The 16,693-nt window shown below is 30.0% G+C and overlaps 1 protein-coding gene across 1 annotated transcript; it reads right to left on the reverse strand.

The window, feature by feature from the left end:
• Positions 1–5,323: 5,323 nt before the first annotated feature.
• On the reverse strand, positions 5,324–12,397 carry LOC141672032 (replication protein A 70 kDa DNA-binding subunit A-like). Its single transcript, XM_074478515.1, has 3 exons — positions 11,899–12,397; positions 7,536–10,244; positions 5,324–5,436 (listed from the first exon to the last, which is right to left on the reverse strand). Exons 1-2 carry the CDS (start codon positions 12,174–12,176, stop codon positions 7,544–7,546), a joined length of 2,979 nt encoding a protein of 992 aa, XP_074334616.1. The 5' UTR covers positions 12,177–12,397; the 3' UTR covers positions 5,324–5,436; positions 7,536–7,543.
• Positions 12,398–16,693: the final 4,296 nt, after the last annotated feature.

Genomic DNA, 16,693 nt, shown 5'->3' on the forward strand with positions numbered 1-16,693 from the left:
ATCAGTAACGAAAAAGACTTGAGCACCGACAGTAAATATGTCTTTCTTTATTCTTTGCTTCAGCTGTTATAATATACAGCTATATATTAGCTTACGCGTACGTGTAATTATATACCACTCTTTGTGTTTTTTTTTGTCATTTTGACTTTTGCACATATTTCAATGTGTTTTGACCGGCTATTTAAAATTATTATTTATAAAATTTTCTTTTTATAAATAAAAGTAGACAACTTAAATTTTAATTCTCAAAAAGAATATTTTTAAAATCAAATTTCTAACTAGACGGTCAAAATATATTGAAATACGTGTAATAGTCAAAGCCACAAATAAAAAAAAGAGGGAGTACATGATAATCTTTTCCGTGTTTGTTTGTTGTGATTAATAATATTCCACAAAGTTAAAGTGCCCTTAGATCTGTTTTTATAAAAGCTTGACTGACAATTCACTCTTTTTAAAAGTCTCCTTCCATTATCGTCTGTTAATATATAATACCAGTAAACAGGATTTTTCTTTTAGCATCGCATGAATTTTGTTAATTTAACTATTAAGATCAATAACCCGTATGAAATACGGGCCGAGATTAAAATATTAATATTAAATAATAATTATAAAAAGTTATTTTAAATTTTTATTAAAATATATAATAAATAAAATTGTACGATTAATTCATTTTTTCTTTTTAATTATATGTAGTTTCATTAACTCAAATCTTATTAAAACAACAAACTCAACGTTATTATGTATTCGTTGTTCAAAAAGACATAATTAATATTCACATCGAAACTTTAGTCAAGTAACGAGTAACACAATTGACGGATAATTTAACAAAAAATGACCAAACCAGTATTTCACATAGAACCGACAAGGAATTCCATTAATAACTGGCCGTTTTGATTAAATCAACGCTACTAAGTAATTGCATATTAAATTTTTTATTATTAACTGAATTTGTATTTTTATATAGTTTTTTATTGCATAATTTTTCTAATAAAATATTCATTATGTATGTATAAATTTGCATTTGGTGTTAAAATAGAATTATATAGGTTAAATTTAAAAATTACAATGTATATACGATTCCGTTTATATAAAAACAATATAAATATGTGGTATATATGAATCCAAAAATGGGTAAAATATTACATATATAATTATAAGGCATATAGAAGTAATATAAAAAATGGTATATTTAGAGTTATAGTAAAATTTAAAAAGGGGTGAAACCAAAAATTTATAAAACTGAAAACGGGTGAAATGCCCGCAAGGGTTGGCTCAGTTGGTTAAAGAGGGGATAACTATCCTTTTTGTCACATGTTTGAATCACACGGGAGAAAAATTTATGATTATGTCTTCTGAATCAGAGTCTGTCACTTAAATGCGGTTTACCTTGGTTACCTACGATAAAAAAAACGGGTGAAACCAAAGTATCCGTTAAGAGATGGTTTCCTTATTAATTAATAATAACAATGTATAAAAGATTCCATTTTATCAATTTAATAAAAAAAAATCTACGAAAAATAGAAATGTCATATTAATAATATGATTTCAATCTATATTTTGTTAAAAACAACATAGAACGGTACACGAAAAAGAAATATAGAGGTAAAACCAAAATACGACATAACCGTACTAAGATAAAACTAAGTACCCTATCAAAAAATAATTCAGAGTTCTATGAAAATAGAATTGTAATCATAATACGGTTTGAACAATTTTATTATTTTCTAACGGTGAAACCAAAATACAATTTTATAATATTTATATTATTTTATTAAAATGGGATTCCACCAATAAATTAAAAAAATTTAAATTAAAAAATTCCAATTTAAATACATTGGCCTATTTACTTCGACGTGGTTTATATTTTTCAGGACTATTTAGTTGGGCCAATTGATGAACGTATTAAAATATAATTAAAAATATGATTCAAACCTATAAAAACATGGCTTATAAAATTTAAAAAATGAGTAAAATAATACATTTAGAGTTATAACATAAATCATAAAAGGTGAAATTAAAAGTTGGTGGATAACTATCTTTTTGGTCACATGTTCGAATCCCACGGGACGAAAATTTATGATTATGCCTTCTGAGTCAGAGTCTGTCGCTTAAATGCGGTTTATCTTGATTCACGTGATTTGCAGACCATTACGTGAGACTGTGGAGTTTACCCCGTCCTTCGGTAGCGGCTGCGGGTTCTATACGATAAACAAAATAAGTAAAACGAAAGTACCACTTTAAAACATGTTTCATTTATGAATAAATAAAACGGTTAAATACAATACATATAGAATTATAAGTAACATAAGAATCAAAAAGAATAAAAATAATAGATTTAAAATTATAAATGAATCATAAAAGGTAAAAACAAAAGGCAGTAGAACCAAAAAATAAGTGAAATCAAAGTACCACCTAAATAGTTTATTAAAAAAAACGGGTAAAAATAATATATAAAAAATTATAAGTCATACAGGAATCAAAGAAGATAAAAATAATACAATTAGAGTTATAACATAAATCATAAAAGGTGAAAGTAAAAGACGGTAGAACCAAACAATAAATGAAATCAAAGTAACAGTTAAAAAGTTTATGAATAAAGAAAAACGGGTAAAATTAATATGTAAGAATTATAAGTCATATAAGATCAAAAAAGATAAAAAATAATATAATTAGAGTTATAACATGAATTATAAAACATGAAATAAAAGGTGGTAATACCAAAAATAAATGAAACAAAAATATCACTTAAAAAAGATTTTGTTTATTAATAAAGATTATTAGTAACGGCATCATTTACGGATATATACACAAAAAAAATGCTAAAAATTTTAAAAATGATAATCGATATCTAATATTAGAAAATGATATTGAAATGAGCGGTATTAATTTCTCCAAATTTTTACCAAGTGATACTATAAAATAAGAGAAGGGTTACTACCCCACATACACATTAGCATTTTACAAAAATTAGGGGGAAATTGGGATTCTAACATTTTCCTTTATAAATTCGCTATATTGTCATGTTCCACTTCAAAGTTACTAATCTGTACTATATATACTAGCGTAACGTAATGCATGGAATAATTATAATATTTATAATTTTATTATTTTTATTATATAAAAGTAAGTTATAAAAGATAATAAATAAAATATACTTAAAACATTTATTAAAATTAATGAAGTTAATATTTTATATATTATATTATTATGTTATTTATGGATTCTAATTTTAGATAGTTAAAATGTTAAAAAGTTCATGGCTTGAGGGGGTATATTGGTGTATATGGATAATTTGATATAGATTTTTCTTAATTTGTAATTAATTTTGATATATTAAAATTTAAATTACTAAAATTTATTTAAATAATCAGAATAGTACATTGACTTTAAAATAAACACGTCCTTCAATAAATATACTATAGACATTATTTAAATAATTAGAATAGTACATTAACTTTAAAATAAACATGCCTTTACGTAAATATACTATAGACCAGTCCAAATAAATTATATGCCCTAGTGTGTTGTTTGAGGGTGGGGGATGACTTATGATTGAGTAAAAATACCGTATTTTTAGTAGTATACATGTTAATATATAATTAGTTTTTTTAATAAATAATGTAAATGATAGGTCTAATATTTTGGAAGGTATTAACAAAAGTTTTTGATAACCAAACGAAATCATGTTTCGATTATAATATTATACTATAATAATCGGAATGGGGTATAATTTGGTTCAACGGTTATTTTCTAATTTTGATTATTAAAATAATAAATAAATAGTGTTATATATTCGTTACAATATTAAATTATTAAATTACTAGATATATGAAAGAAAAAGATTAATTATATTAATATTTATATTATATATTTCAACATATTTTTACTTTCTCATTCTTCTTTCAAAAACATGGGAACTTAAAGAAAGAAAATTATTTACCCGAAAAGTTATGAGAAAGAATTTATGAGAAAACATACACATTTGTAAGGTTATATTTTGTCTGATGTTAGAGTCTTAAATTTTAAAAGTATTTCTGAATTCTTGACAAAAAATATATATTTCTGAATTGCACATGTCAAGTTTGGGCAGGATTATTAACACACATGAAGTTCATTAATCTTATATTTTATGAAAAAATTGTCGACAATTAATTAACATTTATCCTATTATTAAATAATAAAAAAATGTTATATATTCGCTAAATTATGAAATTATTAAATTACCCGATAGAGTTTACTTATTCTACTAAACTACGGTCACAATTATTCTATAATTTTAATTATAAATTTATAATTATTAAATATTTATATAAATATTTTAAAATTATAATATGATGAAATAAATAAAAATTTTAAATATTAACAAAACCCGTATATCGCACGGGATTTGAGCTGGTTACTCTTTTTAATTTGGACTCTTGATTTTCTTACTGGAGGGTGATAGACAATATTTCATTTGCTTATACGTTACAACCATTCATAGTTTAATTAAGAGAATCAATCCACGACTAAAGCTATTTACATTCAAAATGATAGCGATAGATTTGATAAATTATGATTTACAACTTGTTCATTGATTTTACTTCTTCCAAGTAAAGGGGGATCATCAGTAGACTAGTTATGATTATAAATGTAATATAATCCGAGCCGAATGATTCAATTGCATGCCTACACTTGAACTCGTACTGTGAAAGATGATATCAACGCGTTTGCTGAACAGAGTAAAAGATGAAGTGTACTGGCAAACAAACGGATGGTATATTTGTGCGGAAACACTTCGACTGTACATATGTAATTAATTAACAAAAAAAATCACTGTGCGGGTGTCTTCTTCACGTGAAAAAGTACCAGTCTTGAACCTCAATAATTACACATGGCAGCAAAGTTTGCATGTGCTTCCTATAACTGTATGTTGCTATTTTAGCCTGTATTTAATTTTTTCTTAACGCCACTATACTGTACTTGTGGTTGACCTCTGATTTCGATCTATAATGGGTTTTACTTCAATCTACTTATATAGTTACTATGTTCCAAAGCAGTAAAGCAAAGTGTCCAATGCTTGCTATAACAGCAATTAGCATCACCTAAAACAAATGTTGCTTAAGCACTTGTAACATGAAACAACAGCAGATGTCAATAAAAACATCTGGACGTGTTAATAAGTTACAAATTTAAATAAACACTTTAACCCGATCACATAAGAAAACCATAAGTTGGTAGATTTATAAACACATGTACTGCAGAAGCAGATCACATAATATTACCGAGAAAAAGAGAAACACAAGAAAAACGAAAACAAAAAACTGATAAAAGATTATAAAGGCAAACCAACTGCCAATTACAGCAACCTTGGTCATACAATTACCAATTATAGACAAGGGTAGTTCCAAAAATCTCCGATATCAAAGGTCTGAGCCCGCTGGATATCACGGTTACCTGCCAGTAAAAGAGCAACATCAAGAAAAATAATTAATGTCGTGATGACATCATAAATATGATTGCGAAGAAAATAGGCTGCTACCTACAAGCAATCTTAATTTCTGTTTGTTGCCTGTTTATTATTGTTGTCCAATATATGGAGTTCTTCTGCACAGGGCAATATGTACAACAACCTGAATCTTATCTTTTCTTGAGTCTAGATTATATACCAGCCCTTTGTGAGAAACAAAGGAAGATGTCAAAGTAAACACATTTAAGTTGGGGTAAATTTTTTTTATAAAAAGGGTAACATGTAGGTGTGATATTTAGTTCCCACTTTTTGTTATACACACAATAAAGTATTTAAGTATTTTTAAATTCAAAAAATTAAAACTAAGAAAATGTGCCTGGCTTACATATTACTAAAATTTAATGTTCAAGTCTATTATTATATATACATGTATTCATACATGACATCAATAAATTTTTTTGTTTGATTTTAATGTACATTAATAGAGATTGAATGTGTGATATATTTTTGATAAAACTAAGTTGTAGACTGTTAGAATTTTACGTTGTGATATTTAAATATAAATATATTTTACTAATTGGTTATGTTCACCAAATCTTTAGGACTAGTTATGATTTAGTTTTGAATATTAGTTGTAGTATTTTAGGAATAAGATGTATCATGAATGTTTTGTCATGATTATAATATATGCATTTCAGATTACATTTCTTCTTACACTTACACCTATAACCCTAAATATATACACACACCTAAAAAACTAACATGGTATCCGAACTTTCTTCTTAAGGGACAAGCTAAACACCATAACTCATACCTTCACCGTAACACATTTCCACGACTCATATACACACCATAACAGAACTCACAAACACAACATATTTTCATGAGTAAGAAGCCTAAAATCACAATACATAACCATAACACATATCATGACCTATAACCATAACCCACAACTATAACACATAACACATGACTACACATGACTGTAAAGTCTAAAATCATAACATATCATGACATACAAAAATAAAACCCAAAATCATATTCATGAAAATTAATGGAGACAACTACAATCTACAAGGAATACGCACAAGAACAACATGTTTTTGGACTACAAACCCACAACTATAACACATGATTGAGAAGTGTAAAACCATAACATATCATGGCATACAAAAATAAAACCCAAAATCATATTCATGAAAATGAATGGAGACAACTACAATCTACGAGGAATAAGCACAAGAACAACATGTTTTTGGAATACAAAAGGAGATGATAAAGATGTCCAAAAAAATGAGAAGTAATTTGTTTTGATGAAAATTAAATGTCAAAGCAAGGAAGGAGTGTAAGAATTTTGTGCTTTATTATTTAAATATAAATATATTTTAATAATTGGTTATATTGACCAAATCATTAGGATTAGTTATGATTTAGTTTTGAATATTTTTGAATAATGGTTGTAGTATTTTTACGGCTAAGATGTACAAGGTATGTTTTGGCTTATATAAAGGCCACCAAGATTATGATTATAATATATGCATTTCACTTTACATTTCTTCTTCTCTCAATGTAGACACCTACACCTATAACCCTAAATATATACACACACCTATAAAAATTAACATAGACGAATCTTTCAGAAAAAAACTTTGCTATGTTAAAAGTTTATATAAGAAATTAATGGTATAGAAAGCTAATAATCTATAGCACTTTGGGTTAATCCTCAGTTTAAGAACGTCAAATAAGAGTACAAGAGGAATTCACTCTAATCTTAACTGCACTTGAACTAAACAAAATGAGGTTCCTTCATCTGTTCAAAAGAACTTTAAACACAACATATTTTTAAAAAGGAGTACACAAGTGGAACGTTTGTCAAGCTTTTTCACCTGACATATCTATTTAAGGCTGGTTTAATATACATTATTCCCTAAATACACATTTATAGAAATGTTTATCTTGTTAATTTTATTTAATAGAAATAGAAAAGCCTATAAGAGTAAGTTTGTTTTTCATATTTATAAGTGTATATTTGCAACTGTTGACAGCAGCATATACTTTACTATAGACATGCAGAAAACTCGCATACCTGTGTACTCAGTAGCCACCCACATATTGGTTAGAAGCACTCCCGAATCTTCCAGCTGAAACACTGCCACTTCCATAACCAGCAGTTGAACCCCCTGCACCGGGACAATCTTTTGCCCAGTGACCAGGTTGATGACATTTAAAACACTCGCCACCACCGCTGCCACCGCCGCCAGCAGAAGTAGAAATATTGCTGGTTCCATAAGCAGGAAGTGCACTCCCAGCATTGGGACAACTACTTGCCCAGTGACCATGTTGATGACATTTAAAACACTCACCACCACCGCTACCACCACCGCCAGCAGTAGAAATATTGCCACTTCCATAACCAGAAACTGCACTCCCAGCATTGGGACAATTACTTGCCCAGTGACCAGGTTGATGACATTTGTAACACTCATTTGCACCACCACCGCTACCACCACCGCCAGCAGAAGTAGAAATTTTGCCGCTTCCATAACCAGGAACTGCACTTCCAGCATTGGGACAGTTACTTGCCCAGTGACCAGGTTGATGACATTTGTAACACTCGCCACCACTACTACCACCACCTCCAGCACTGACGCTGCCAGCAGAAATTGTCCTACTAAAACCTCCACCAAATGAATGTTCTTGACTTTCCAAAGCAGCTGGACATTGATTATAGCTGTGACCCATATGACCACAGGTACTACACTTCGTATAGAGAGTAGTCGGCCCAGTTGGTGCAAGGCTAGAACCAACATTTTGGTTCCCAAACTGACCTACTTGACTTGCCGGAAACCCGATCCCTTGACCAGCAGTACTAATATTTCCCATATAGTTGACATTTTGCTGTACAGACTCCTTAATTCCAACACTACCATATGCAGCATTATTCGTTGCAGTGTTCAAAACAGAATTTTCAGACTTCAAAGATACTGAAACTGAGTCATTCCCTTGAAGCTTATTAAGTGAATCCAAGAGACTTCTAGTCTCCGATATAAAATCTAGTTTATCAACTTTGACCACAGTGGACTTCACCCGCTGTTCATCACTAAATGTCTCTTCCTTCACTTTCAACTTGAACAAATATTTGCTGAAGAGAGCCTTGCGGACGAATACTGAAAATTTTTCATCATCTTGCTCCTCGTACTTCAATGTATACAACTCTTTTGCAGAGGTTCCAAAGATTTCCTCTCCAATTTCCTGAAATCCAGTCACCCATGTTAGGCCAGTATGGTCCTGTATCTGAAACTGGAGTATATATCTATAATCACATTCATCAACAGACTGATCACACCTCTCACAACGCCATGTTCCATCTCCATTGTTTATAACTTTTTTGCTGCACTGTCGTTCACCGATCTTAAGGGGACATGCAGTATAGCAGAAATTGTCTGTTTTAAGATACGATAGAGTAGCAGTTACTGTTATCCAATCTGGCTTCTCAGAAGTCCCTAAATTTTCGTCTTTAATTTGGGATATTGTCTTCCTAACATCTTGCCTTCCAATAGATGCCTCCCTGGAAATAGAAGATACCGGAGCATTCTTCCCATCATTCTCCATCCATGCTTTTAATTTGTGAGCCTCGGGAATATCTGGTTCTATAATCACCTTACTAGTAGGTATTGTCCCAACAGTCTTCCCACTAAAGTCATTCACTTTAGCAGATTTCACAGCCAAAACAGGATATACCCCTGAATCACAAATGCTTTGCAGTGTTTGTCCTTCTGCATTGCAAAAATTTCCCCACAAAGTTACTTCAACACTTCTTCCAGACATATCTTTAATTTGGAGGGATCTCTTCAGCGTTTCAGTACCATTTTTCCTCATTACCGGGGTAGGCACACCGATCGAGCAAAGCACACCAATGACATCAATAATGGTATTACTTTCTATACCTTCAATTTCATTAATGGGACGAAATTGAAAACGTTGTTGTGGTATCGACTGTTCACCTTCAAAACAAGGCTGCACTGTCGAAGAGCTGTCTAACATAATTTCATGATCATTTGGGAGATGATTAAAATTTCTTTGAGCTGGTTTCAGCGTTCCTTTTGAAATTAGATATACTTTTCCGTCCTCAATCTGGTGGTAAAACTGGTCTGCTGCAGCATTAAAGCAGGTTGCACGTATCTCTCCACCATCAGAATCAAGAAGATCAAAAGAAAATACCTTCCCTTCACCTCGCTGATTACTGTATTGTCTAAGATCTCCCTTTGCTGTCACTCTGGCTTTAATTGTCCACCTACCTTGATATGGATTAAGAGCTGCAATAGGAATAATCCTTGGAGGTGCTCCATTCTTTGCTATTGGTCCTCTGTTTCCATACATTGGAGGTATCTGAGCATATGCTGGCTGAATAGGATGCACGTGATTATTTGACGGTGATCGTGAAAGTCCCATAGCAGACTCTGTGTTTGAGTACCCAAAGGCTGAAGTTTGATTACATTGTCCTGATTCTACTTTGCTTGCTGAGTTACTATATAAAGGCGGGCCTGAACTCCTTCCTTGTCCAGGAGCCTGCATATAACTTCCCATACCCACATTTTCCTGCATTAAGCCACCACTGAATGAATTATCACTTTGGTATTGAGGATTACTAGGAGTCGTGTGACTTATGGTAGAAGCTGGGGAAGGTTTTGATGTTGGTAAAGTTGCGCTGTCACCTATTGGTGGAAATGGTTTTGGATCGCCAATTGTTTCACACTGCTCTAGTACAATATCCAGTTTGACAATTATAATTATCCTGCACCAATTTTTTCCCATCAATAAACACCACAGCTGAAATGAATACAGAATCTCGTATACGGATTAAATTGAGTCATCTGTAAAATTTTTGTATGGAGAACTGAATATTAGAGCATCCTTAGATCAAACATAGTGATACAAAATCCACAACATAGTTAGAGCTATTAGCAGAAAAGAATTTTAGAATGATAAACATAACTTGTCAAAACAATAAGTTTTACAAGTTAATTAAAGCAAACTAGGGTCTTTTTTATATTCGTAGCCAGCACTTATATACTGAAATGTGATTTTGCATCACGCTTTAGTAATAAAAATTAAATTTAGTTCTTATTCTCAGCATCTAGTTCTGAGAACATTCAACTTTAACTTTTGCATCAAAGTTATCTGGACAGCAGTTACTTAAAAACAATTTTTACATTTTAATATTAAAATTCAAGTGAAGACTCCAGTCTCTGCTTGCACAACTCAATTTCAATCATTTAACCAGATAAATTAAGAAACTTTAACATTGCACCACTATTTCAGGCAACTTCTTAAAACTGATATAAGCACAAATTTAAAGACCACAATTAATCATTATAAATCAAGTACAAACATGTAACGACACACAGCTAAGAACAAGGCCAATGGTGGTGCTAAAATATATATAATAGCTATTGCTATATTATGAAATCAAAAAGTGATTTTAAATTTTACAATAGAACTTGTGACCCAACACACAGTTTCAAAATGGCACCAGATATATCTAAAAATAGGTATATTTCATTAAACTAAGATTTAAATGCACAATTTTATTTATCATTTTACTTTAAATACTCATGTGTGTGGCAAATATAACAACATCCATCCTTGGTTCTATATTTAGCACCAAGGCTAACATTTTGCAATTTTCCATACATGATTAAGCACCCTGACTAAAAACAAGAAACCAATCTCCAAAATCCACTCTTTGATGAACCCTATGTCAGCAAATAATCAAAAAAACTCAACAAATTCACAATCAAAAACAAGGAGACCACAAGAAGAAAAAACATTCAAACTTAAAAAAAAAATCTTTACCAACACTACCAATAAAAAAACAATATATGACCTCCAAAACCCAATCTTGATAAACCCCACATCAAAAAAACTAATCAAAACCCCAACAGTTTCACAATAGTACACAAGAAATCAATCCTCAAAATCAAAACAATACTAAAACTCCACATTTCACACTCATAACTCATAAGCAATAAACCAATCTCCAAAATCCAATCTTTAAGAACCCCACATTAAAAAAAAAAATCAAAACTCAACAATCCCACACATACAACAACAAATCAATCTCCCAAATTCCAATCTTTCATGAACCCCATATCAAGAAAAAACTAAAACCCCACAAAACAAATCAAAAACAATCAATTCCACACACAACAACAACAAATCAATCTCCAAAATCCAATCTTTAAACAACCCCATATCAAGAAAATCCTATAACCCCACCACCAAAACACATCAAAACACAAAGATTCAAATAAACAACACCAACCCAGTTCCCAAAATCCAATCTTTAAAAACCCCTTTTCAAGAAACCCCAAAAATCACAAAATCACAAAAAAGCCCAAAACTTAAGAAAAAACAAGATTGATAAAAAGGGGATAAAAGAAACATACACTCTGGTCTGAATACGGTTACAAACAAACTCATTCAACTGCACAACAGAGCCTTTAACAATCCTATTAGTCTTGACCAAATCATTGTTCTGAGTAGCAAGCATGCCTTGAACAGTAAAAATCCCATCAGAAAGCAACAATCTGTATCTCTCAGCAGCTGAATTAGCAGTCTGAACAATCCTCACATCTTGAACTTGAAGCACTGGGAATATATCCACATGTTTTGAGTCTGTGTTACATATCATATGAACTGAACCTGCTGATAAATTCACTGCCATTGTTATGGTTTCTTGAGTAAATAAAAAATGAGTTTGTGTATATATTATAGATTTGAAACCCTAGAAATTTGGGGAGTGATGAGGAAGCTTTTGAGATGGGCGCCAAAGTTAATGTATATGTGGCGGTTTTGATTTATTTTGAGACTTTTAAGCGTTTGAGTTGTACTTGTAAAGTGTAACTGTTGTACACAAGAAGGGAAGTGAATGGGCCTTTGTACATTTTAATTTAATTTTATTTAATTTCACGCTATTAAATAAATTTTTTAATATAATTATTTATTAGTCAATAATTCATGTAATATTTTTTATTTAATATTATAAAATTTTGATAAAATTACAAAAATAAATTAAAATAATTTAATATAGTAAGTTGTTTTTAGGATAAAAAGGATAAATGATATTAAAAAAAGATATTTAAAGATGGTAAGTTGATTTAAAGAGAAGGGAGAAGTTAAGGAGAATAATATGATAGTAAGTTAATTTCAAAAAATTTAATGGAATATGTGTAGAAATCTTAGAAGAATCCATATCAATATATCAATATCAATATCAATATATTCTTAATGCACGCTACTCGAGGTATGTAAATTTATTTATTTATTTGCTAAATTAAGGTATGCAATTTTTACATAGAAAAGGGTAGTACAGTAAATAACTAATTAAATAAATAACCAACTCCGACCCGTTTAATGAAAAAAAATCAACAAAATAACCAAGTCCGACTCGTTTACCTGTTTTCATTTAATGCAGTCTTATGTATCTATCAATCAGAGATCCTAATTTCATGGTATCAACAATTAAAATATTCAAAATCGTAATCAATGATCAATTACGATCTTATGTATCAATGATCTTAAATTTATGGTATCAACAATTTAAACATTCAAAATTGTAACCAAAGATCAAGATATGTATATCAATTAGTGACCTTAATTTCATGGTTTCAGCAATTTAAACAAAATTGTAATTAAATAACAATACGGTCTTATGTATATGTCAATTAAATACCCAAAATTCGTGGTATGAACAATTTTAAACAAAATCAGATATCAATACAAGACTCAATTAACATGGAAGTACATCAATTTTTTTCATTACTGTTCTTTTTTTAAATTATGATATATGATATGCATATACATTTATAGAAATCTGAAAATTCAAATTTGTGATTGATTAGTTGTATTTTGTATATTTAGATTTTAAATCTTCCAGTGTATATATATTTTATATTTTCTCATTGTTTCATCTTTAGTCGCCTTCCTTCTTCTTCCTATAATTATTTTATTTGTTCCTTACTTACATTATTTAAACTATTTTTTTAACAGTACATTATTTAAACTTATATGAGCAAACTGTGAAATCTGATATATATGTGTTTATAATGTCGATTTATATATAATTATTGTTTTTAAATATTTGTTTCAATGATATAGGTACTATAACAGTGGAGTAATTATTTGTAAGTAAGGATTCGATCAAAAAAGGTATTTGTTTATAAATATTGAACAATGATATCAAGAATATAATACCAACTATCTCTTTTGTATCTTTATTTTATAGCAATTCGTCGATGCATATCATTTTTAATAAGACTAAATGTTTGACCAAAATTTTGATATAGTTATGAATATTTTTATAGGTGTACATGTTTGATGACAGGAGCCATCGAGAATGAATATGATGCAATTTCCGATTAAGTGTCAATCTAGGTATGAAACACCTATATCATTATAGATTAATTCAGTTTATTCTCCAATTAATATTACAAATCTTTCAACTAACGGGTTAATGCTTACTTATGTTAGAGATATGAACAACATGTATTGAATCTTTGGAAAATGAATCCAAAAAGATAAACTCTTGGATATGAGGGGAATACCTTGGTAAAAACTGAATTACCTTGCACTCTTTTTTCTTTTTTCTGTGCATATATGCCTTAGAGCCTTTAGACTGTTTTGTTTGTAATTTTGATGATTTTAAATGAATTCACTGTCAGACTTAAATTTCATACTAAAAATTCTTATCTTTTACGTGTTTTCCATATGTACGAGAAAATGAGCATGAGGTATGGCTACTGGTGAATCCGGAGACGGTGGTTGGCGACTTTGTCGAGATAAATGGAGCAGTTGAGAATGCAACAGATAATAATTTGGACAAATTAATTATATCGAAACAGAATTAGTCAATGGTATGACTCATGTATTACAGTTCGAACCGTAGTTTGTACATTCGTCCTCTAATATTTATACTTGCACTAAATAAACAATAGTTGTATGTGTATGGCTATTGAATGACTTACTACTGCTATTTTTTTCTCAATTTTTTTTATTTTTAAATGTGATTCCTTTATTTTTAAATACACAAAAAAAATCCATTATATGCTTCATTGGATGATTTTACTCCTTTTTTTTTCTCCCACTGCAATGGAAGAAATGAGAGGTTTTAATCGAAATTCTAATAAATCACCTTTGTCTGATAGACTTTAAAAGCTAATGGGGAAGAGGCAAATTCAAAAGTTCACATTCAAAATTTGATAGCAATGATAATACATGGAGATAAGAGTATGACATTTCTTTTGTATAAAATTAGTATACCTTAAATATAGAAAGCATTTAATTTATCGTTCAACCATTCACCTGACTACAATGTTATCAAATTAGATATACAAAGGAGAGAGGTATGTTTTTATTAACACCTCCATTAAAATGAATATATATGTTTATAGAGAGTTGATTTTCAATGTGACATGCTCCATGTACCAATTCTCTGTAATAATTATTATATATATTAGGTCACACAACACTGTAGAAGGGGTTGAATACAGTGTTAATACAATCAAATCGATTTAACACAAGTATGTAACAAAGATCAAGTATATTGAATAAACTCTGTTACAATAAGAACTGTTGTTCTCTCTCAGTGATGAACAAATATCACTAAGAACTGCTAGGTTACAATGTATAATCTTCTTGATAATGAGAACACATATAGTGTAAACCCTAAGTCTGTGTTTATATATTACACAGTTACAAGATAACTTCTAACTGATATGGAATATTGAAAGGAATATGTCCTAAGTCCAATCATGTATGAGGATTTAGGAATAACTTTTATGTAATCTATTTTGATTTCATTGATATTAATAAAAGACTTGTTTTGTTTTTATTACGGGCTCTATCTATTTAAGTGTTTAAATAAGATATACCATAGTTTAGAGTAAAGCTTTTTATGGATTATGATGAGATCATAATAGTGAGACCTAAAAGATGATAACTCTAAACTTAAATAGTTCATGGTCGTAGGATTACTAACTGGTAATTAATAATCCGCAGAGATCGGTACATACTATGCTTGCTTCATTATGAAGGATGTATGTTCTCATAGACATTTGTGTGGTGACACTATAGCTAGTATGTAGGTGCTTATTATAGAATAAGTTCACTGAACATGACTCGCACAGCTGAACAACTGATGGAGTTCACTCACGTGTCAGCAGTTGTTCACATAGTGATAGTTGTACAAGTATCCTTAGACTTGAGGTCATCATAGTCATCTTGTGTACACTGAACTATGCTTTGGTTTAGTTCTTAGTCTCCAGGGACAATTATTAGGGCTCTACTGGGTATAGGAATTTGTACACGAAGATAGTGTATGATCAATAAAGGATCTACCCCTTCCAGTGAAGGAAGCGAATGTTCAAGGCTGATCCACTTATGCTAGTTCAGGAATCTCTGGCCAGAGTAAATGAAATTAGAAAGGAGTTTCTAATTTACATAGAACTGAGCATAGTAAATGGTAAGCAAGTGATTGAATTAGATAGCCTTGACACGAGATCCATGCCTTGTATTTAATCGGGACATTGTAGGGTAGAAGGAGTTTATTGTACGGTAACTATTCACTGAATAGGTTCTTGGTATTCAAAGCAGTGAATTCGTATTATCCGGATAGTCGCGATATGCTGAGAAGTATCCCTCACGATGTAGAATAAATGTGATTAATTAATTAATCATATTTAATAAATTAGAGAATTTATATAAATAATGATAAAATAGTTTTATTATTATTTATTTCTACTACCGGCTTAATATTGAACCTATAGGGTCACACCATAAAAAGAGAATGATTTAATGGTGGAGGAATTAATTAATAATGGCCAATAATTATTTATTTATGAAATAAATAATTAATTGGCAAATTTAAAAATTGATTAAATGAGATTTAATTGATTATAAATTAATTAAGAAAAGTTCTTAATATTATTAATTAAAGGATTTAATTTTTGGAAATTAAATTAAGAGAGAGAATTATTTCTAAAGTGTTTAGAAAAAGGATTAATAATTAAAAGGTGTTTTAAATTATTAATGAGAATAATAAATGGGATAATAATAATAATATTTATGGGAAAATTTCAGCTGAAAATTTTGCCTATAAATATACTATGATAAACCCTATTTTTATTCTAACCCAGAACCCCAAAATTTTATAAAAACCTAATTCTCTCCACCTCCTCCTCCTCC

This window comes from Apium graveolens, chromosome 7, assembly GCF_009905375.1.
Source record: "Apium graveolens cultivar Ventura chromosome 7, ASM990537v1, whole genome shotgun sequence".
NCBI classification, from domain to species: Eukaryota; Viridiplantae; Streptophyta; class Magnoliopsida; order Apiales; family Apiaceae; genus Apium; species Apium graveolens.